This window comes from Parus major, chromosome 13 (assembly GCF_001522545.3).
Source record: "Parus major isolate Abel chromosome 13, Parus_major1.1, whole genome shotgun sequence".
Classification (NCBI taxonomy): Eukaryota; Metazoa; Chordata; class Aves; order Passeriformes; family Paridae; genus Parus; species Parus major.
The window spans coordinates 6,555,057-6,576,108 of record NC_031782.1 but is presented as its reverse complement, the minus strand read 5'-3'; the positions used below and the strand labels follow the sequence as shown (position 1 = coordinate 6,576,108).

At 55.1% G+C, this 21,052-nt stretch overlaps 1 protein-coding gene across 2 annotated transcripts in view; it reads right to left on the bottom strand.

Annotated features, from left to right (window-relative positions):
• Positions 1-20,841, bottom strand: part of PDGFRB (platelet derived growth factor receptor beta) — a 30,793-nt gene extending 9,952 nt beyond the window's left edge. Inside the window, exons 1-15 of one of the 2 annotated variants that reach the window (XM_015642180.3) lie at positions 20,460-20,841; positions 7,650-7,726; positions 6,384-6,680; positions 5,697-5,966; positions 5,295-5,422; positions 4,836-5,010; positions 4,061-4,253; positions 3,736-3,851; positions 3,079-3,205; positions 2,735-2,946; positions 1,997-2,091; positions 1,612-1,744; positions 1,111-1,215; positions 902-1,012; positions 388-541 (exon numbers count right to left, since the gene is read on the bottom strand). In XM_015642180.3, coding sequence (XP_015497666.1) covers positions 388-541; positions 902-1,012; positions 1,111-1,215; positions 1,612-1,744; positions 1,997-2,091; positions 2,735-2,946; positions 3,079-3,205; positions 3,736-3,851; positions 4,061-4,253; positions 4,836-5,010; positions 5,295-5,422; positions 5,697-5,966; positions 6,384-6,680; positions 7,650-7,698 — 2,165 coding nt within the window. In that variant the 5' untranslated portion in view covers positions 7,699-7,726; positions 20,460-20,841. Of the gene's footprint in view, positions 1-387; positions 542-901; positions 1,013-1,110; positions 1,216-1,611; positions 1,745-1,996; positions 2,092-2,734; positions 2,947-3,078; positions 3,206-3,735; positions 3,852-4,060; positions 4,254-4,835; positions 5,011-5,294; positions 5,423-5,696; positions 5,967-6,383; positions 6,681-7,649; positions 7,727-10,322; positions 10,373-20,459 lie in introns of those variants that run through there. The other variant, XM_015642181.3, reaches the window with a different exon arrangement.
• Positions 20,842-21,052: the final 211 nt, after the last annotated feature.

Here is a 21,052-nt window from a genome sequence, read left to right as displayed (position 1 = left end):
CAGAGCTGAGATCTCCAGTGGTTAAGACACACTGGAAAACCCTGTGTCTCTGTACTCAGTGTGTGGCTGTGGTTATGCTAATAAAATTAACAATGCCAGGAAATATTTCCAACTGGCATGGAGAAGCTGGCATGTGTGCTGGCAAACTCAGGCTCCAGGACACAGAGTTTGCCACTTCCTCACTGTCAGGAGCTGCTTGGAGGTCACTGTTTGGCACATGGGCTGCTCTAACAAGGCAACACAGGATCCAGCTGTGCCCCAGTGCTGGGCCAGTGCTTATTTCACAGTTCTAAAAATGCAGGATCCTTCCTGGGAGTACCAGCCTCCCTCCCTGGTGGGGCTAGGATGGGGTAGGCAGGGAGGAGGAGAGAGCTGCTTTCCTGGTACCTGTGCACATGGTCCTCCTTGGGGGTGTTCCCGTAGAGCTCTGCCTCTCGCCGTGCCTTCTCCCCGTAGGACTGCAGGAAGGTGTGCTTGTTGCGGTGCAGGTAATCCACCAGGTCCCCGTAGCGGCAGTACTCGGTGATGATGTAGATGGGTCCTGGTGGGACACAACACCTGCATCAGCCCTGCCCTGGCCACTGTGGCCGTGAATTTCACAAGGATATTACCAGACAACAGGCTGTCTAGGCAGGGCCAAAGGGAAGAGCCACCTTTCTGGTACTGAGCATTTTTTGGCATTTGAAATTTGTGTTTGTGGAGGGAGGTGACACAGATATGTGCCTTCCCAGTTTCAATCAGGTTGGAAGAAAGGTGTTCAGAGTCCCACAAGGCTTTCTCAGGAGAAGGCTGAATCATTTGGAACCAGAGAACAGGAATTATTCTATCTAAGGACAGTTGTCGTCCTAAGCACAGCCCAGGGAAGCAGAAAGAGGAGACAAGGTGCTCAGGGCTCAACTACCTCCTTTGGTGCAGGCCCCCAGCAAGTTGACGATGTTGAGGTGAGGTCCCAGGTGGCTCATGATCTTCAGCTCAGACATGAGGGCTTGCTTCTCACTACTGCGAGCTGTGGCTGTTGGGGAGAGCCAGTGTGAGCAGCAGGGCAAGGAGAGGAGAGGGTGGCACTGATTGATCTTGTGGCTTTAGGGTGGGAAAAGGGGCAAAACTTACACTTGAGCATTTTGACTGCCACTTTCATGGTGGACCGTGAATGGCTCAGGCCATGGGCTGTTGCCTCCACCACACGACCAAAGGCACCGGAGCCGAGAGTGCGTCCTGCAAAGAAACAGCCAGGAGACAAAGCTGGCAGTGATCTAGAGGAGAGATGAGGAGCCTGGAAAATACAAACTGCTTGTCTGAAACCACACCAGCCTTGCTGCAGTCATTCTGCTGGGCATGGACATGGCCATGAGCTATGATGTTTGAACTTGGGGCTGGTTTCCAGAACTGCCAGCTACAGGGTGGGATAGCCAGGAACAATAAGGTGCTTAATGCCAAAGGGGGCAGCTGGCCTCCCACCATGGTCCTAGATGATCCCCCTGTTCCAGGACCACTCCAGAGATCTCTGTGTCTCTTCTGGGTTGGTCTCTTTTGGACATCTCAACCCCAAACTTATCACCCCCAGACAGCCAGGACCTCAGGAATCCATCAGTGGCACCTGTGAGCCTTTACCTAACACCAGCTTGTCCCTGGGCACCTCCCAGGTGGAGTCATAAGGGAGCTGCATGGGATCCACATAGATGTACTCGTGCCCATCAGAGCTGACTGACTCAATCACCTTCCAGCGGATTTCATAACGAGGTTTCTGGAAAAGGGAGCAGAGAGAAAAGAGACATCTGAGAGGCTGGGAGTGAGAGAGGGCGTGGGGGATGTGTTTGTTAGGGTGCCTTTGGTCCTTACAGCCATTGTCTTGTTCCCCATCTACCCCAGAGATGTCAGGGGCATGCAGGAACTGATGGAGGCCCATAGATCCTGATGCAGCTGGGACATCATCAGGCCCAGCCACCCTAACCCTGGGGTACCACTGTGACAGCCTGGGAGCACTCTCCTCTTTTACCTTCTGCCACAGCACGATCAGGATGATCAGCGAGATCACAGTGAGGACCAGCAGGGCCAGGATGACAGAGATGATGACCACCTTGAATGGCAAGGCTACAAAGATAACAGAGACAGCAGTCAGACTCCTCCACCCCTCCACAGTCTGAGCAGACAGGGAAAGGAGGTGAGAGCAGTGCAGAGAGGTCCCTGCACTCTCCTCCCCCAGACATTGACCCTAAGCTGTTCTCTGGGTAGGGACAGTCTCCTCCTGGGCAGACTTTCCCAGCACTTGCAGAGCCAGTCCCCCAGGGATGATGGGGTGATGGGTTGTTACTGGCTTCTGCCTCAGGAGCAGTTTGGCTACGGGAGGGTGAAAAGATCTAGAGAGGCTGTTTTCCTTGGGGGAGAGCTGACAGCCCTGGGCCTGAGCTTAGACCATCCTTCCTCATATTTGGGATGTTCAGCACATGGATGTTCAAGTCCGTGGCACCATCTAGTGACCCATGGGCTAACAACAAGACACTGGGGACCTGCTCAGGCACTCTTGTCTTGCCTCCCTGGAGAGGTGACCCTGCCACTAGTGGGAAGAGCATATCCATGGCCATTGGACATAAGGGCTCCACACTGCAACTGGAACAGTCTTTTCTGTTCAACCCAAGGATGCTCCATTTGGGGCAGAAGCACCCAGGTTTCCAGGCTGGAGACACAGAAAGGTCAATCTCCCCACTGCTGGCTCAAAACTTGTCTCAGCCCTCACCGTGTGGGACCAGAGTGATGTCCTGGGAGTTGGTTCCCAGGAAGTTCTGCACAGTGCACCTGAGGAGCAGGGGCTCGTGCACCCTGTGCAGCTGCAGGGTGCTGTTGACGCGGTAGAGCTGCCGCTCCGCGTGGTACGAGGCGTTGGTCTGCACGCCGATCTCGGCCGACTCGTTCCCCAGCAGCCGGGTGGGCTGTCCCTTGCTGCTGCACCTGGTCCAGAGGGGATAAAGACAGCTGAGAGGCAGCAGGGACCACATGCCACCAGAATACAATTAAGTAATAGCCTATTATTGTAAGAAATAAAAGCCCAGCTGCTCTCATGGCCTCCATCCCTCCACTCACCATTTGATGTCGCTGCAAGTAGACCAGCTGATCTCTGGCTGGGGCATGCCTTCAGCAGAGCATGTTACTGTCTGCTCCCCACTGCTGGCACTGCTGTTCTCCTTGAGATCCACCACTTTAGCTGGTACTGAAACAAAAAGACAGTGATGGGAATTAATCTTTCTTTCATACTGCAGGATAGAAGGGGAACATGATTCCTCCAGGGAATGTGAGTCTACTGTATCCCTGCCATAGTCTTGGGATGAGGAAGGACTCATCACGTCCGTTGTGTTTTATTTTTGAAAGGGAAAAGCAAAAAGAGTAAAGTTTGAGGGGATTATGGAGGAGATGTAGCCCCATATAGCTTGACTGGAGAGCAGGGTGAGCATGGAGGAAAATCCTGGACATTACAGCTGTACAATCATCTCTAATCTACTACCCTGGGCCAAGCTGATGTGTCTGTGCTGCCTCCCTGTCCCCCTTGCTCTGAGGCCAAGGGTGAGGTATTTCACCCAAATGAGTTTCTTGTTTGAAATCTCTTTCCTTAAGCAAGACCACTCTGGAGCTGCAGCCACAGGAGTAAGGGCTTCATTCTGGGGGTTCTGCAGCAAAGGATGGTGCCACCCCTTGAGGCTGCTCCCACTCTCCTCAGCCATATGTGTGCATGCCCATCCTCACCATTTATCTGCAGATGGAAGGAGAGCTCCTGCTCATCATCGTCATTGGAAGCCCGAATGGTGTAAAATCCTCCTTCTTCCTGCTTCACCCGCACCAGCACCAGAGCTGTCTGGTACCTGGGGGAGACACAGTCCCAGATGGGATGTGGGAAGGTACCCAGGGACTGAGAGTGCTTGGAGGCAACCAGCTCCCACCCACCTGAGGAGTGCTCGAAATCCACTCACAGAAAACTACTCAGTAATCAGCTGTGTCCAACCAGCAATTTGGAGATTCCTTTGTGAGTTACCCCCTCTCTGCACCCTGGGGAGGAATGATGGGCCCATACCTGGTTTCTGACAGGTTCCTGCTGGTGATGGTGAACTCGCTGCTGCTCTCCATGGTCAATGTCTTGTTGTTCTTCAGCCACACAATGCTGGGCTGGGGATATGCCTCCACTTCCACCAGGATAGTGTGGCTCTTGTGGACCTCAGCATAGACCGTGCTGGGCAGGTGGGTGTGGAAGTGCACAAAGCCATGCTCTGAGGCAAGAGAAAGAGGGGGGTCAGAGAGGGGAACAACCTCCTCCCTGGTCTTTTGGATAAACATGGATCTGGAGCAAAACTCTTTGAACACCCAGAAGTGGTAAGGCAGCTCCAGATGCATCCCTCAAGACCTCAGGTTTGTGTCTGAGGGGAGTGTGGATGCAAAGCCACACTGGAGCACAGGAGCTCACAGGGCAGAAGCATGTGCTTGTTATCTTGTGGAGGTAATGGAAATGGGGCAGTTTTCTCAAATTACATGAAGGAAGGTCAGATGCAGACAGAAAACAGCATGTCTTCACATCACCTTGGCACTGCACAGTGCAGAGGAACTCTTACCAATACCCTCAAGAGTTTTAAAGGGTCACAAAAGCCACGAAGGGAAATTTGGGATGTTTTGAAGACAAGAAACGGGCAGGGGTGACATGGGGTGAGATTTGGCTCACTGTCATGGTTACTTAGAGCAGAAATGAGGAGGGTAGAAAGATGGAGGCTGTGAGAGAGGAGAGGGGGTCACTCTGGGACATCCTGCCCGGACGCCCACACGGTTTGCTGGCTTTGGGCGCGTGGGCAGCAACGCACCGATCACTTGGACAGTGATGTCTTTCCTGTCCGTTTTCTCATGGTAGCCCTCGGAGACATTGCAGACATAGGTCCCACTGTCCTCCAGCTCTGCGTTCTGGATGATGAGGATGGAGCGGATCTCATGAGTGGATCCAGGCAGGAAGTCAGTCACTGGCTCCACAGCCTTCCCTGCCTGCAAAAAGGGGACACAGAGACATGGTCTGAGGAGCCAAAAACGTGTTCTGCCATTGGGCTCACAGGGAGGGGGGAGAAAATGGTAGAAGACCCCAGTCTGGCTGCCTCAGGACAGGGAACATGCACTGATCACACACAGCCTTAATGCAAGCTCATCCCCATCAAACTTCTCTGCGTGGCTACCCATAACTTCTGGCATGGGATATTGATGAGTGATTGCCATGGCACATCTGGGCAAAGGCTGGAGCTGCTGCCCAGAGCCTGTGGGTGTGGAGCACTCACTTGCTTGCGGGGATAGTCCCAGTTGAAGTTGACCAGCTCGTTGCCGCTCACGGTGCACATCACAGTGACATTTTCTCCCTGGCGCACCATGGTCTGCACTGCACTGATGGAGACGTTCACTGATGACACTGTGGAAAGGTGGAAGAAAGGAATGAATTATGAAGGGATAAGTGGACACCCAGTCCATTTACCCTGGGGAGACTGGTCCTCTGGAAACTGTCTTTCCTGAGGGATGGAGCTGACTTGTAGCAAAACCCATTTTCTAATGGAGACAGGACTAAATCCAGCCTCCAAATTGATCATCACTGAGGAGACGGGAGGAGAGCTTTGGTGTCTCCTGCCACTGGCCTGAAGAAACAGCCACAGTAGGTGCACAGGTGTGCTAAAACAATGTCAGCTCACCCTGGATCCTGTAGACATAGAAAGTGTCTGAATCCACCTCCTGGTCATCCACAAATGTCCGGCAGAAATAGGTCTTATCCTCAAAGAAGCCCTTAAATCCCTGTTGTGGATCATATGTAGCTGGGATGGGGTTCTCCACCTTCTTCTCATAGAGGGTGACCTGCATCTGTGGGTTGGTCACACGGCATGGGATGACAGCCTCTGTGTAGCCCGTGATGAAGATGAAGACCTCTTCAGAGGTGACTGCAGGGAGGAAAACCAGGGAGGGATCTGTGGGAGAGAGGGAACATTGGTTAGAGAAAGCTGCTTGGAAGCCTAGCCAGGGCTGCTTTGTGCTCCTCCAGTAACTCTCCACCACAGGGCCCTGACTCCATGCTAGTGGGATGCTTCTTCCCACACTTCCCTTGGGAAAGTAGAGCTGCATGTTGTGTGCTCATACAATGTCTCCTGGGAGAGACCCAGCACCACTGAGCACCACTGCTCCCCCACCACTTGTCCCAACACACCACACTCTCCATGAGCTGGCACAACAGAGATATGCCACAGCCAGAGACCTACCATGAGGGCTATTGGAGAAGGGATTTGGGGAGGCCAGTTGCTTGGAGACAGAACAATAAGTCAAAGCCCTCTTTTTCCTGGAGGTTTAACCCCATGGAAGCCCAGAGGCAAGGACATGCTGTCCCCTACCTGGAACATAGATGTACAGGGCTCTCCTCTCCGCTGGCTCTGGAGCCTGCTCAGGGCTGTAGGTGCACGTGTACTCCCCGGTGTGATGGCCTGTCACGTTCCTGAGGGTGAGATTGCTGACAAAGACACCGTCCCTGTGCTCCAGCGAGGCAGTGAGGGGCTGTCCCTCCCGTTCCCAGACCAGCTCCCTGTCCCCATAGCACAGGAGGGAGAAGGTGCTGTGGAGGCTGAGGACAAGCTCAGTGTCTCTGGGTTCGATGTGCAGCCTGCTGTCCCCAAACGTTATCTCCAGCAGACCTGAGAGAGAAGTGACATGAGACCAAATTGAATTCTTCTGAAATCCACAGAGAAGCACACCTCATGACAATGTGTTTCCTTTGTAGTATCAGCCTTTACACTGAAAAATAACTTTCCTGAGTTTGCCTTCCCTAGTGTAATCACCAACGACAAACCCATGGTCTCCTCAAAAATGTCCTGCTGATCGAGACCTTGGTGGGTCTCCTTTAATTCCCTGTACCTCCTGCAACCCTTACTGGAGAGCAAATCAGACATCACAGGATTCAGCAGTGTTCAATGCAGCTAATTGCTGTCTGTGGCAATACTGGGTGGAGAATCCCCAAGGAGAATAGGAAGCAATTCCCTGCTCTTCTGGCTGCCTGTCCACATGTCAGACAGGACACAGACGAGGCTGAAACAATGTCAGTTTACAAGAAAGTGAAAAAGGCATGAAAGCAAAACCTTGCAGGAAATCCTTTGGAAGTAATAGAGCAGGCAAGGTCTTCCTGAATGGCTCCCCATGTCTCTCCCAGCTTCCTTGCTTCACCATCTGCCCAGATGTCCCAATGGGGCTGTGACATGCTCCTCTCTAGTGTCCCCACAGGTGGACAGGACAGCTGGGGACAGCTCCAGGGACTTGCACCAGGTGCAGCCAGGAGCCCTGGTGCCTTGCTGGGAGGGGTTGTTGGATATATGGGATCTGACCAAATCCCTCCTGCTGTGGGGTGTCCAGCTAATGTGTGTTCTCAGGTGTCTGCTAAGGAAGGTCTGGGCACACCTGGCACTGCTGCCTGTGGAAAGGTCTCCTCCTCTCACTGTGCTGTGCATCACCATGAAGCAGGTGGGGACTGCCACAGGACTGAGCCAGCCCATGGATCTGAGGCATCAGCAGGGATAGATGTGCCTGGAGCATGCTGTGCACTCCAGTGCTTCCCCATGGCACTGCCCCCTTCCTCCCACCTCACACCCCTGCCCAGCCACAGCACTCACCAGTGAGGATGAGGAGCCAGAGACACGTCTTGAGAGTGGGGCACAGCATGCTGGGCTCTGGGCTGGGTGTCTGAGTCCTGTCAAGAGCAAAGTGACATGAGCACAGCACTCAGAAGAGGAGGGATCACTCAGCTGTCCTGGGCAGGGGTCCCTGAGCCCCCATCTAAGCTCTGGCCTCACTTCTCCACCTCAGAAACCTTCCATCTGTCCAATTTTCAGCCTTTCCCTCCTGGGGAGTGGTGCTTCCCCCTCATGCTGGATCTGCAGTTTCTAAGGCTTCTCCCACTGGTAAACAGGGATTTTGCTGGAGGCTCCAGCAGTTGTGTCAACTTTTGCTCATCTCAGCTGGAAATGCCTCTCCCCTCCTTGGCAGAGTCCTGTCTTCCTCCCTCCCTCCCTCTGCTTTACCATTTGCCTTTTTTCCTTAGTTTTTCTTCCCTCAGTCACAGTGAGATAAAACTTGCTAGAAAACAGATCCCCTTCAACCCTCCCACATTGTTTGCTCCTTCCAATGAAATAAAAGAAGCCTTGTCATGGCACTTGGTTGCTGGCTGGGGTTAAACCACAACAAGCCTGAAGAAACTCCACCAAAAATTGAGTTTATTGGATTTAACTTTTAAATACATTAATTTAAGAGAAAATCTAAGAGTTTTTTTGTTTTTTTTTTAGTTTAAAACCCTTCTAATCAACATTTCTCAAGAAATCTTTTCCACAGAGCTTTTTCAGCCCTCCCTGCCACAAATCAGGAGCCAAATGAGATGGGGCCAGAGATCCCTAAGAGCAGGGCTCTGTCTCCTGTGTATTGGGGTGACAGGTACTCCTCCCCATGGTGCCTGCAGGGGTGGAAAGAGTCATTCTGAAAAGCAAAATGAACACACCGACAAAGGGGAAGAGAAAAGGCTTTCTCTGTGCCTGGCCAAAGCCTGGGGGAAATGAATTCCCTGGGGAACTTGGGGATGTTCCTGCATGGAGCTGAACCTCACAGCTCAGCCACGCTGCAACCCAGGGCTGATCTCCTGCCTTGCCTGGGCCACCTCCCAGGGCAGACCCCGAGGAGAAGCCCCCTGTGATGCTGGCAGTGCTCTGGGGAGCTCTTGCCAGGCTCAAGGAGGGCTAGTGGCAATCTGGACTTGCTGACCCGGCCTCTTACTGAGCTCTCCTCTGCCTCTTGGCCCTGGAGCGGCCTCCCGGTCTGCTTGATGTTAAGGAGGAAATGGTTTTTAAATGACGTGCGCTTGTCAGATGTTTTTATTATTCTCTTGCTTTGGCTCAACAGAAGTCTGATCTACCACAAATCCTTCCAGGTCTCCAGCTTATTCAGCAGCGTCCATCTCCCTCTTCCCGAAAAAAACCTCTATAACTCTTTCTCTCTCTTCGTTTGCCAGAGGGGATAAGAGCACTTCGGGCAAGAGGTGGGGGTGGGTAGGATGAAAGGACCGAGGTGAAATTCAGGCTGTAAATGAATGTGACCTCCCTGAACCCATCCTCAGAACACCAAGCTGCAGGAAAGAGAAGGATGGACAATCTAATCTCTGCCCCCCAAGGCACTGCCATGAGAACAATTACCTTCGTTTCCCCATTCTGCTTTACAGAGGTGTGTGATTCATCCATTATTCAATGTTCAAGGTCGTAAGGACAACTGGGATCCTCTCCTTTCACCCCTCCCTGGCTGCACGCACAAGCCAGGTTGTATCCACCACCGCAGCCCCCCCGATACCTGTCTGTGAGCGGCCAAGATCCCCCCGAACCCATGCCCAGCTTTTATCTGCCCGTGCAGCGGGGCTGGCACTGTCAGTCCTGCTGCGGGCGAGCTCGTGGCTCCTGTCCCCACCCAGCAGTGATCTCTGCAGGGTCACTGATGGCCGGAGCCCTGGCCAGGCGGAGCAGGGAGCCGGGCACGGCTGAGTGCTGGTGCTGGGCTGGCAGAGCCCCGCAGCCCCCGCCTGCCGCCTGCGCTGCTTTCAATAAAGCGGCTGCTTTTGCAGAAAGGCATTTCTCTTGGAGATGCTTCCCAAGCAGAGTGGGAGGGTGGCAACGTCTCGCAAAGAGCGGTGACCTCTCCCTTGTTTGTGTGCTCCGGCCGGGGCTGAGCCCGGCCCGTCCTGCGAGGGGCAGAGGGACGAGCCTGTCCCTCCCTGTCACACGTGTGCTTGCACAGCCATCTCACAAGGGATGCCAAAGCACCCTGCCAGCCTCGAGAGCGCTTGTTCCTCTCCTCAGTCCCAGCTTTTGTTCTTAGCAGGAACTGTGAGTGCCGCTAAGAGTGCCAGACGAGGAGGAGCAATCCCACCCCGTGATACGAAAGCAGGCACCCAGGCGTAATCCCACCCAGGGACCCAAACACCGGCACCTACACGATGCCCAGCTGCCCTGGGTGATCTCCTCTCACCCCTATGGGTTAGCAGGGTGCCACACACCCCTCAGATTCCTACATCCTTCCCACAAGCCAGCACCTGAGTATTTTCAAGCCGTGGGACCCTTTGCCTACACCTATCCAGGCACAATAATGGAGGCCAGGGAGCTCCTGCAGCAATGCCACATCCAGCACCCTTCACTCAGCCCTGCAGCTCCCTGGCAGCCTCCCACCTTGCAGCCACCAAGGTGCTGTCCCAACTCTCCATCCCCATGTTACACCCCTCACCATCCTTCCTCCCCCCCAGCACCGGTACAGACCTTCCCTCTGCCCCTCTGCTGCTCCTCGATGTGAAGGCAAACCAGTCCTAGCCAGGCAGGGAAAGGAGCTTTTCTCTTGAGCCACACTGTTTATTATTCTAAAGGAGGAATTTGGCTGGGAGAGGAGACAGGAGGTCGGCTGGCTCGCAGGGCAGCAGTGCTGGCTGGGTGACACAGCCCCACACAACATTCAGCCCCACATCCCCGTGGGGTGGCTTTGCTCCCCATGGACTCAGGTCCCAGGGGGGGATCAGGTCCCCGGGGCCACGCTGGGGCTTGGCCAAGTGCCGTGGGGAGGCTGGTCCCCGACAGCTGGCACGTCCCTGCTCGCCCCCACGCTACGCCCAGCCAGGCCAGAGCCAGGCACTGAGGGACTGAGAGTGTCTGGGAGGGTTTGGAGTCCAAACAAGACACAGATACAGGCAACTGTCCCTGACTGGTGACACAGACACTGCCTGTCCTTATCTCCCCTCTGTAATCACACCAGCCTGGCAGAGCAGAGAGCCGAGTTTGCAGCGGAGATCAGGAGAGCTGAGCCAACCCTGGGGCTGCTGGCTTTCCCAGCTGGCAAAGGAAAATGTTTGAGGGCTGGCTGAGGTCAGGCACCGCTGGAATCCTCTTTGAGCATCTCTAGCCTTGAGCTCTTGAGGGGGTTTCTGGGGGATGGAATAAAAGTGGCCACCCCAACATCCCTGAGCAGCTGCAGCACTGAGCACAGGGCTCTGATGGGCTGTGATCCCACAGACAGGACACGGGCCAGAGGGCCAGAGCAGAAGTCAAACAGCACGGCCAGGGCCACGGCTGCGCCAGCACCGGGATTCAAGTCTCATGATTCCCCATCTCATGACTACACAGCCTTTCCAGAGCAGCCCGCTCCCGTTTCTCCTGCATCCCAAGTCTGATGACAGCTGAGCTTTCTCCTGAGCCTCCTCTCCCACTCCCTCGCTCGAGCGGCCGGGGGCTGATGCCTCTGTGGCTGATGAACTTGGACAGGAATTTCTGCAGCTGGAGCAGGGCAACGCCCAGGAGTTTGGGTACAAGAGCTGTATCCAGCCTCTGCTGGGGATGGTACCATCTTCATTTAGGGAGCCATCTCTACTATTTCTTGCACCTCAGAGTGCCCTGCTAAGCAGCTCAAGCATCACCAAACCCTACTGATTCATTAATGTTCCCCTGCTCCAGACCTCTCTTGTTTAAGAATGCTCATAAGCCTAAGATGCCTTTGCTAATGCCCAAAATATGCTGTGTGGGTTCAGTCTTCACTGTTCTTGGGTAACAAGGCAAGAATTTCCTCTGACTTTGCTGTGTGCCCTGCCATACTCTGAGCCCCCTTCCCTCTGCACTTGCTCCCTGTGTGTCTCCCAGCATCCTGGCACAACACACAGGGCAGCCACTGCTGGCACGGACACTGCATGGCACTGCCCATCCCCAAGCACAGATCATGTGGGACAGGGCCATTTCCAGCCCTGTAAACATCATAAACCATGGGACAGGATGGGTTAGGAACACCAAGGATGTCCTCCCAGTCCACTGCCCTCCTCCCAGCCTGCCTAGACCATGTTTCTTGCCTCTCCACAACCAGTGCCCTGTGCATAACCAGTGTGTGTGGGGTCCCACAAGCACCCCCAGAGCTGTGGGAGCTGAGAACCAGCCTGCAGAGCTGGTGCACAGGGAAGGGGATGGCTCAGCATGCTGGGGACTGGGAGAGCAGCCACAGCCACCCTGGCAGGAGCTCTGGTCCCTACAGACCATTAGGCACCAGCAAGAGGATGCAGTGTTTGCTGGAAGTCAGGGTGCTGAGCCACCTCTCAGCAAATTCTGGTTTATATTTCCAGGGGCAATTCCTGCATCCATTGCCCACATTGCTCTTATCTCTGGCCATGCTCTCCTTGCCCTCATCGCTGCTCCTGTGGTGTTGGGCAGAGGTGCTGGATGCTGGCCCTGCCCATGGGGACATCTCATCTGACTGGGACAGACTCTCACACAGCTGCCAATCCTTTCCCTTCCTCTGGATTTCTATTTCTAGCCCCTTTTCTTGCAGGGCTGTGCTTCCAGGCGCTCCCACAATGCTTGATGGCCCCGCTGCCCTGCCAAGCAGGCAAGGGACATCTGGTGCAAATTAGCGGGAAGTCAAATATACTTTATTTCTTCTTTGTCTAAGCACATCTGAGTCATTAAGTGAGATCATGGGTGCCCATATGCAATAGAAAATTCCCTGTATGGATCCTGTGATCAATACTGCTCACGGCCAGGGAGCAAAGGCATTCCTGGCAGGGGGATGGGGACACCATCCCCTGCTTTTGAAGGCAAAAGGCTCCCTGAACAAAGGCTGGTGACCCCTGAAACCCAAACCTTGCTTGTCCAGCAGTGAAACTCTTTGGCTTGTCCTGTTTTCCTCTGCCACCCTCCCTCTGGCCTCCGCAACTGCTTCTTTCCCACCCTTTAATCTAAATAAAACTGAGTGGTTGTTTCTTTTTCTTTTTTTTTTCCCTTGGCTGGAATTGTCCGGAGTTGCAACATCTCTCCTCTGGGGTCCCTTGGCTCCCATGACACCGTGTTTACTCACAGGCCAGATTATCACCACAGAGCCCTTTTTCTTTTTCCCAGCAAAAGGCTAGAATTAGGCAGAGCACACACATGGGGACCCTGTCATCCCAAGGCCCATAAACGCCTGCTGATAAAGCACAGGGGTAGGAAATCTGAAACCAGACTGAGGAGCAGCCAGGCTGGGGAGTCTCTGTGTCCCACACACCATCCCTGCCCTGAGATGAACACCTGGGGGCAAAACCCTCCTCACCTGGCCACCTGCCAGTGCCAAGGGAGCCCTGAGGCTTAACCCAGACACAGTGAGACCAGAGGATGCTGAGAGCCCTGGGTACCTGTTGGCAATGTGCTGGATCTGGGGCTGTTTCAGTCTGGGGGAGGTGAAGTTTTGCAAGCACAGACAGTGTCATTAATGCCAAAACCCTCTGGGTGGTTTTGTGAGAGCTCCTTGGCTGTGAAGATGTGACTAAAGCCACAGTCTGGGTATGGACTGAGGTCTCTAGGAGACAGGCAAAGCATGGGCAGATGCCACCTCAGGGGACGAGCCTAGGGACACTGTGCCCACAGGAGGGGACAGCTCTCCTGCTGACCTCTGCATCAGGGAGCAGATCTGACATGACCAAAGCCCCTGCCCAGGACCCCAGATTCTGGTCCCCAGCCTCAGTGGCACCAGGAGAAACTGGTTGTGTGGTCATGAGGGTCCTGCAGTAGATGTCAGCACATGAGGTGGCACACACAGCCTCCTCCAGGCCAGCCTGCCACAGGCTTTGACAGCATCCAACAGAAAGATGAAAATGAGGACCGTGACCCTGAAGCAGGGGAGGGAGACTGCCATGGGAGATGACAAGTCCACACTGAGCCCCAGCAGAGTGATTCAGCTGCCCTGGGGTCAGCCACGTGAGGAATGGGGTGGGGAGGCGAGCCCCACTCAGCCCAGCCTGACCATGGCCATCCTCCCTGTCCGAGTGAGGGGAGGCCACAATGTCCACACACAGAATCCAGCAGATCTCCAGCCATGGGCTCTCCACAACTGTCTGTGTGAGGAGCCAGCACAGAGGGACGTGGGACCAGGGCGAGCCCTGCACTCTCACCCATATCCCCTCCTCTTTCCCCCTCTGTTTTAAGCCCATGGGAGACAGAGGAAATGAGTGACCCATTTAGTGCAAGTTCAGAATAAAAAGAAACATCTGTTTGGAGAGGTGCCAGTGTTATAAATAATCCCCCAGCCCCGAGTTATGGCATTCATGGCCCTTTTGGCTGCGCATGCTCCCCTGCTTCCACCTTCAGAGGAAACGCCAGACCCCGCAGGCTGCTCCCCGGAGCCTGCAGCTTGGCCTGGACTGTGGGAAAACCCTGGGTGAGGACCAGGGTTCACCTGGGCCTGGGGAAGGAGGGAGGGGGTGTTTGGAGGAATGGCTGCCACGTGCCAGGCAATGCCCAGCTGTCCCTTGCTGCATCCCCTGCTCCTCACCCCGGTCAAATCCTGCCCACCTTGGTCTCCCTGGGGCAGACAGTGTGTGCCAGGGCCATGGTGGTGCTGGGACTTTTCTGGGGCGGTGCTGGAGGCTGGCCAGTGTTTTGGAGCACAGCCCTCAGTCTGGCATTGTGCATGTCTGGGGGTGCTCTCAGCGGGTGTGGGGAGCAGCCCTGTGCAGACTCAGGGCTCACCCCTTGTAGTGCAATGAACCCCCCCAGGGAGGTACAAATGTGTCCCTTGGGAGCATTTCAGCCCTTCCCAGCACTGTTTTCCAGTAGGATGCTCTAAAATATCCAACACAGCCCAGCCAGGGCTGGCCATGACTGTCCCTGAATTTCTCCATTACCCCTGACAGCAAAGACATTTTTGGGAGAACATACCACGCTGTCTCACAAGTATGTGAGCAATGTCAATTATGAACATGGCTGCAGGGACCCAAACCAGCACCCACACATTTCCCCACATCCTGCTGGCCCCTCCAACTGGATAGCAAAGCCTTGGGGCTGGCTGAGTGACTCAGAGCTCTCCTATCCCTCCACCCCCAAACTGGTATATTTAGGGGTCCCAGCTCCTGGGGATGTCAGACTGGACAGGGTTTGCCTGTCTTGAGCAGAGTCCATCTGCTTACCTGCTGCTTCTCCCCACCAGACCAGAGAATTAGGGAAGGAGAGGACATGGAACCAAGATCAGGGACTATCCTGGCTTCTCATCCCTTGTCCTGGCATCCCCAGGGCTTTCCTCACTCTTGTCCCATGGCTGCCAAAAAGCCATGCCTGCCTTCCCACAGTGATTCAAGGGGAGCTCTCTGCTGATGTCTGCACAGGGAGAACAGTCCCCAGCAAGTCAGCACCTCCATCACCTGCTCACAGACACTGATCCAGGGTGGCTGCTTTGGGGGGGCCAGGGCTGGAGCCAAAGGTCCCAGATGGCTCTAATTAACCCCTAATAAGCTGAAAGGAAAGTGAAAGGAGGGCAACTGAGGCAGAATGAGAAAAAGAACCATCCTAAATCCCAGTAGGATGCAGGGGCTTTGTAAAGCCCCAGGAGTAGGCAGAGTGTTGTGGTCTTACCAGCCCCATATCCCAGCAAAGGCTGAGCAACCTGATCCTCTTGTGAGCATTTCCCTGAGATCTGTGGAGGAGGAGATAATCTCTGTGGATGCATCAGCTCCTCGCAGCTGCCTCCAAGGGACCCAAACTTAATTGCTTTGTTCTGGGGTTTTAGGCTCTCGTGGCTGGGATTAGGCACTCACCATCTTTGTGGTCAGGGCACCCTTTGTCAATCTGCAGGAACTGGAGAGCAGCCTGGCACTGTGGCCAGGGTGGGAAAGGATGGAGCCAGCAGTGCTGGGTGCGAAGGGCAGAGGCTGCTGTCAGAGGGATTTTTTGTTTGGCCCTATTACTTCTGGATTTCTGAGAGGGAGCAAAATGCAACTTCTGGTGCAGCTCTTGGTGCTGTGGGCTGATTCTGCCCTCTCCTGCATATGCTCATGTGTGGGGCAGGAAGACCAGGATGGTGTCACTTGGCACCAGGACTGCAGAGATGGATAATCTCCTGCTGGTCTGCACAGGCAGTGTAAGCCATTCTTGCCAACCTGCATGCAGGGCTCTTTGTAACTTCTCTTCTCAGTCACAAATCAGAAATCAGCTCCCCTCTGCACCCATGCTCTGCAAACAGCCCCTACCCCCAGAACCTGTCAGAACCTCCAGAGGAGAAGCTGAGGCAGGATTTGGCACCAGCAGCTGCCAGCACCCCCTGCCCTCCCCCTGAGTGCAGCTTTTAAATGGGCACTGAGTCCTGTTCCTGAATCAGACCATATTCTCCCAAACAGCTCCCAGGCTGGAGAAGGAAACTTGGCAGCTGCCTGTGGGGAGAGAGGAGGGGACCCCTCTCGTGGTGCCTGCAGCGCCCAGCCCCGAGGAAAGCAGTTTCTGTTCTGCCACCATTGCTTGGCAAAGGCTGAAACCAAGGTGACTTCCAGTTTGGAAGAGGAGAATGAGCTTGCAGAGTGTAGGGCTTGAAATGGTGTATTTTCTGCTGGCACCGGTTCAGACAAACCCACAAGCAAACATATTTTTTTGTATAAATAAGACAGTGTGTCTCGCCAGTTAAAGCAATTCAAACATGAATGTAGCAATTTAATTGGTGCCAATTGCTGGGTCTTGGTAGCATTAAGATTTCAGTCACAGCCTCTCTCTCATGGTAGCTGGGCCGGAAGAGGGGAGGCAGAGGGCCTGGCAGGATGGGGCTGAGGAGCAGGGCTGTCCATCTCCTGCTGCCTCAGGAGCATCACCCCTGTGCTGCCCATGGAGACCTGCCAGGCCCCTTCCACGGCAGGGAGAAGGTGTTCCATCTGTTTCCTGGTGGATTTCCAGGCTTTAGCAATCCATGCAGTGCCCTGATATATCCCTGCATTCTCCAACCCTTCCCTGCATGCACCCCACAGCTTCCCACCAGCTCCATCACACACTGGCTCTTGCTGAGGCCAAGGAAGAGTGTAGGATGAGTGTTTGTGAATTCCTGGGTGGATAAGCAGGTGCCCCTGCAGGCATGGCCTGGAGAGGATGAGCCCATCCACAGGTGCAGGACAAACAGCACACACTGCCCACCCTGGCTCTCCTGGCACCAGCCTTTCTGTGGGGGTTTTGTGAGCTCCCTGCTCCCTGCATCGGCTCCTCACACCGTGATCCTCTGGCTGTGCAGGCTGGGGGTTGCCAAGGGAAGGTCACACACACAAGCCAGGGTATGCCACAGCCCGGTGTGCACCCAGGGATACTGGAAAAGCAGGGTGTGAGGGGCAGTACATCACTGTACAGCTCCTGTTACCAGACCGGGGGACAATGGGCCCATGGGACCCCCTTGCTCAGCCCATGACCCATGCCAGCAGCCCTCTGTGCATCCCCAGCACGTGTCCCTGTCACAGCTGGCTCTGCTCCGTGTTCCCCACGGTGCTGGAACGTGCTGCCCTTCCAGGAGGAGGTGTCTCAGTGGCAGCAGAACAGGACAGAGGTGAGCTTAGCTTGGGAACCCTAATTAGGCAATGGGGGAGAGGAGGAGGGGGAACAACCACCCCTAAAACAAGCCTCGTTATGTCCGATTTGCCTGGCGGAGCGGAAGGAGCCTCCTGGAGCTGCTCCAGCCCCTCAGGAAACAATACCCAGTCTATACCCTCCCCTTGCAGCTCCTCTCCAGGGGATTTCTTTCCCTTGGTTCAAGTACAAACAAACAAACTCCATGCAGTGCTCAGCTCCAATCCTCCCTTGCAGGGATAGGATACATCCAGCCAACCCCAAAGCCCACACGGTCCCCAGCTCCTTCCAGCTCTGGGTCAAAGGCAGCCCCTGTTGCCAGCGCCGGCGCTGTGCTCCCACGGGATTCAGCCACCTCTGCTCCCTCCCCTTTGCCACTCCATCCCAGGAAGATGCTCTGCTGGAGCCTGACACTTTGGACAGCACTGCAATCCCATCCCACTTCCCATAAGTCACCAACACCAAAGGAACCTTGAAGACCAGGCAGATAAGTCCCTGCCTGGAGCCTCTGGCAGCAGCTGGACATTTGGCCAAAGCCATGTCCAGCCAACAAGGTCTCTTTTTGCACAGAATCACTCCCATAGCTAGAGAGCATTTCCTAATCTCAGCTTTCCTCTGGTGTTCACTGAGACAATCCTGTCTTGCTCTACTGCTGCAGACAGGCTCAGTGCTCTCCTCTCCCTGACAGTGTTCTGAATGCCTTGGAAATCCTATCACAGACTCATCAAAAATGAGGCTGAAAGAGATCATGGTGTCATTGTCCTGTTGCTGTGCCCATGTCTTCCCAGCCAGAGCTTTCACTGACATGCTTTGAGACTTGTGAAGCTGAAGGAACTCAGCCTTCTGTCTTTAATCCTACAGACATTTCCCCTAAAAGCTCTTTTCTCTCTGTGATGACTTTTCCTGTGCATGAAGACAGTGTGTCACCTTCCCACAACACCCAGTGACCAATGAGCCACATCAGCCACTCTCCCAGTCCTTTGCAGCTTCTTCTGGACTTCTCATTGTCCTCACTGCAGTCCCTGAGCCTCCCCACTCCATGTCTATCCCTGTTGAGGTACTCAGTGTCATTTGCTGGGGAGGACCCATTCCCTCCACCCTGCCTCTCCGAGCTGCCTCCAGCTATCCATCTTTCAGCAGATCCCTCAAGAAGAGCTTGGGTTTCCTGGCACCATGGTGCAATCTGGTTTGTGTCCACTACAGCCACTCTGTTGGTTCTGGACTCTGCTGGAGTTCCTGGGATCCTCCCACACTCCCATGCACACCAGCTGCCCACCCAGCTTGGTGCCATCCCAGGGTGTAGGATGTGTGCTCAGCCACCTCCCAGGTGGTTCATGTAGGGATTGCAGAGGACCAAGCCCAGGCCAGAGCCCTGCAGCACAAGATGTGCCCAGGACTGTGGACAATAAGCCACAGCTAATTTCTCCCTGGCTGCAGTACTGCAGCTGCCCATGCTTGTGTTGACACTGACCACGGGCACCCCACGCTCCCAGTCCTATGCAGGGATGCAGGAGATGATCCAGGGACAGGGAAATGAATGACTGTTGTCTTCTTGCCTGCTCCTTCTATGAGGACCCTCCATGCTCTCGAGCTGGAGGAAGGGATAGCTGGTTTTAGGAAGAGAGCAAAGCCCTGTGCATGCAGCAATTGGGTTGCTGTGACTTGGTGCTTGTCCAAAACGTCAATCCCTCCTGATGCACTGCCTGATTTCGGGCTCTTTCCTGGGCTCAGGGACATTGCCCAGGGTTGGTGGCTGCCACAACAGCCAGAGCACACCCAAGCTTGGGTGACATCCCTGTCAAGGAGTGACTCCGAGCCTCATGTCAGACCCAACCAGGGCAGCTGCCTGGCAGCTCCCCCTCCAAGCCAGTCTGGCCTGTGTCCTCTGCCAGGCAGAGCCACGTCCTTGACACTGGTTTATGTGGTCCACATGAAACTCAGTCCTTTCCCAAGAGCATGGGAGGCACAGGCACTTTGTCCTGCAGGGGGAAATGACCCTCCCACCCACCCCTCAATGGCCCCTGGGAAGTACTGGGTCTCAACATTGCTAATCCTTGTCATCAATGGGAAACCCTCTGAAAAGATTGGGTCAAACCCGCCAACACAGGGTTTGCACACCAGACTAAGCTATTTGCCTCATGCTTCAGCAAAAACCCCACTTGCTCTGGGACCAGGAGCACAACATCTCCTTCCACCACAAATTCTGTTTTGAATGACTCTCAGTTGGCAGGTGAGTGCAGGAGCTGGATACTCTGAGCCCACAGTGAGCACCAAAGACCTGCAGGTCATGCTCACCCCTGGGCTGTCAGAGCTTTACTCCAGACCAGCTCTGCCCTGCTGGAGGCCCTTAGCTCTTGTGCTTTCAGGACAGCAGAGTAGTTGTCCACATCCATGCCTAGCAGGATTTAACCAAGCTCTGCCGTCTCCAGTACCCAGCACTCCCAGGCACAGACCCTGGGCAGGGCAGGGCTCCCTCTCCATGGCCCACAGGCACAGGAGCCCTGCCCTGGCCACAGACAGAGGTGACATGGTCCTTGGAGCAGCCTGCACTCAGGGATGGCTGTGGGTGTGTTTGGACAGGCTGGCAGTGGGGTGACCCTGCTCTGCAGTGGGGCACACTCACACCTCTAGAGGATGTCTCTCTGGGCATGGTGAGCAGCCTCTGCCCCGTGCACACTCCAGCCCTCCCACAGCCACCAGCCTGCAGAGCCTGATCCAGGGAGAAGCAGAGATCACCTGGTCCCTACTCCCGCTGCAGTGGGGTCCCCCCTTCCTGTCCTACAGCCGCAGCATCCCCTGGGCTCCTCTCAGCCGTCCCAGTCCAGGACCTGGTGAGAGCTGATGGCACGGTTTTTCCCATGGGATGCCACAGAATTCAGCTCCTTTCCACCAAACACCATCTCCTCAGAGCCTGGTGGGGCATTTCAGGCGGCCAACCCCTTGGAGGGGAGCAAAGCCCCTTCCAGAGCAACGGGCTGGCTCAGGGACAGGATCCTTAGGGATTGTACCAGCTCCAAAGGGACATTTCACATCTGGAGAGCCAGAGCTGAGCAGGAGGGCGAGTCAGCCCCCGGGACGAGAGCTTACCTTGGGCAGGGTCCCACCAGCCGAGTGCCTGCGCCGCACGTCCCGAAATTCCTTCCTCTCCTCCTCCGCACTCTCTATCTGCTGCCTGCCGAGGCTCTCCCTGCCCTCCCAGCCTTCCCCAGCCGGCAGGGCTTTCCCACTTAAAGGCGAAAGAGAGGGAAAGAAAGAAATGAAGTGGAAGGGGAGGAGGGGGAAAAAAAAAATAAAATCAAATCAAAAGGCGAGGCGAGGCGAGGCTGTGCCAGGGCTGGGCTGCGGCCAAGCCCCTGCTCCGCTCCTCTAGTGCATGTCAGCAGTGCCCTGGGCAGCCCCCAGCCCGGCTGGGAGGGGGTTCAGGCTCCTCGGAGCAAAGCCCGGGGCCGAGGGATGTGCACGCGTGTTGTGTCCGTGTATAAATAAAAGAGACCTCGGGAGGAGGAGAAGGGGGGAGGCTGTTTCGCCAATGAGGAGCGGAGCTCCTCCGACTTCCTCCCTCCACCCTCTGTGGGGACCCTTCGCAGAGCAGAGCTTGAGATTAACGCCCGGCGGACCAGTGTGATGGGTGGAAAAAAATAAAAATAAATAAGGAATATTGAAAGGAGGAGAAGCCAAAG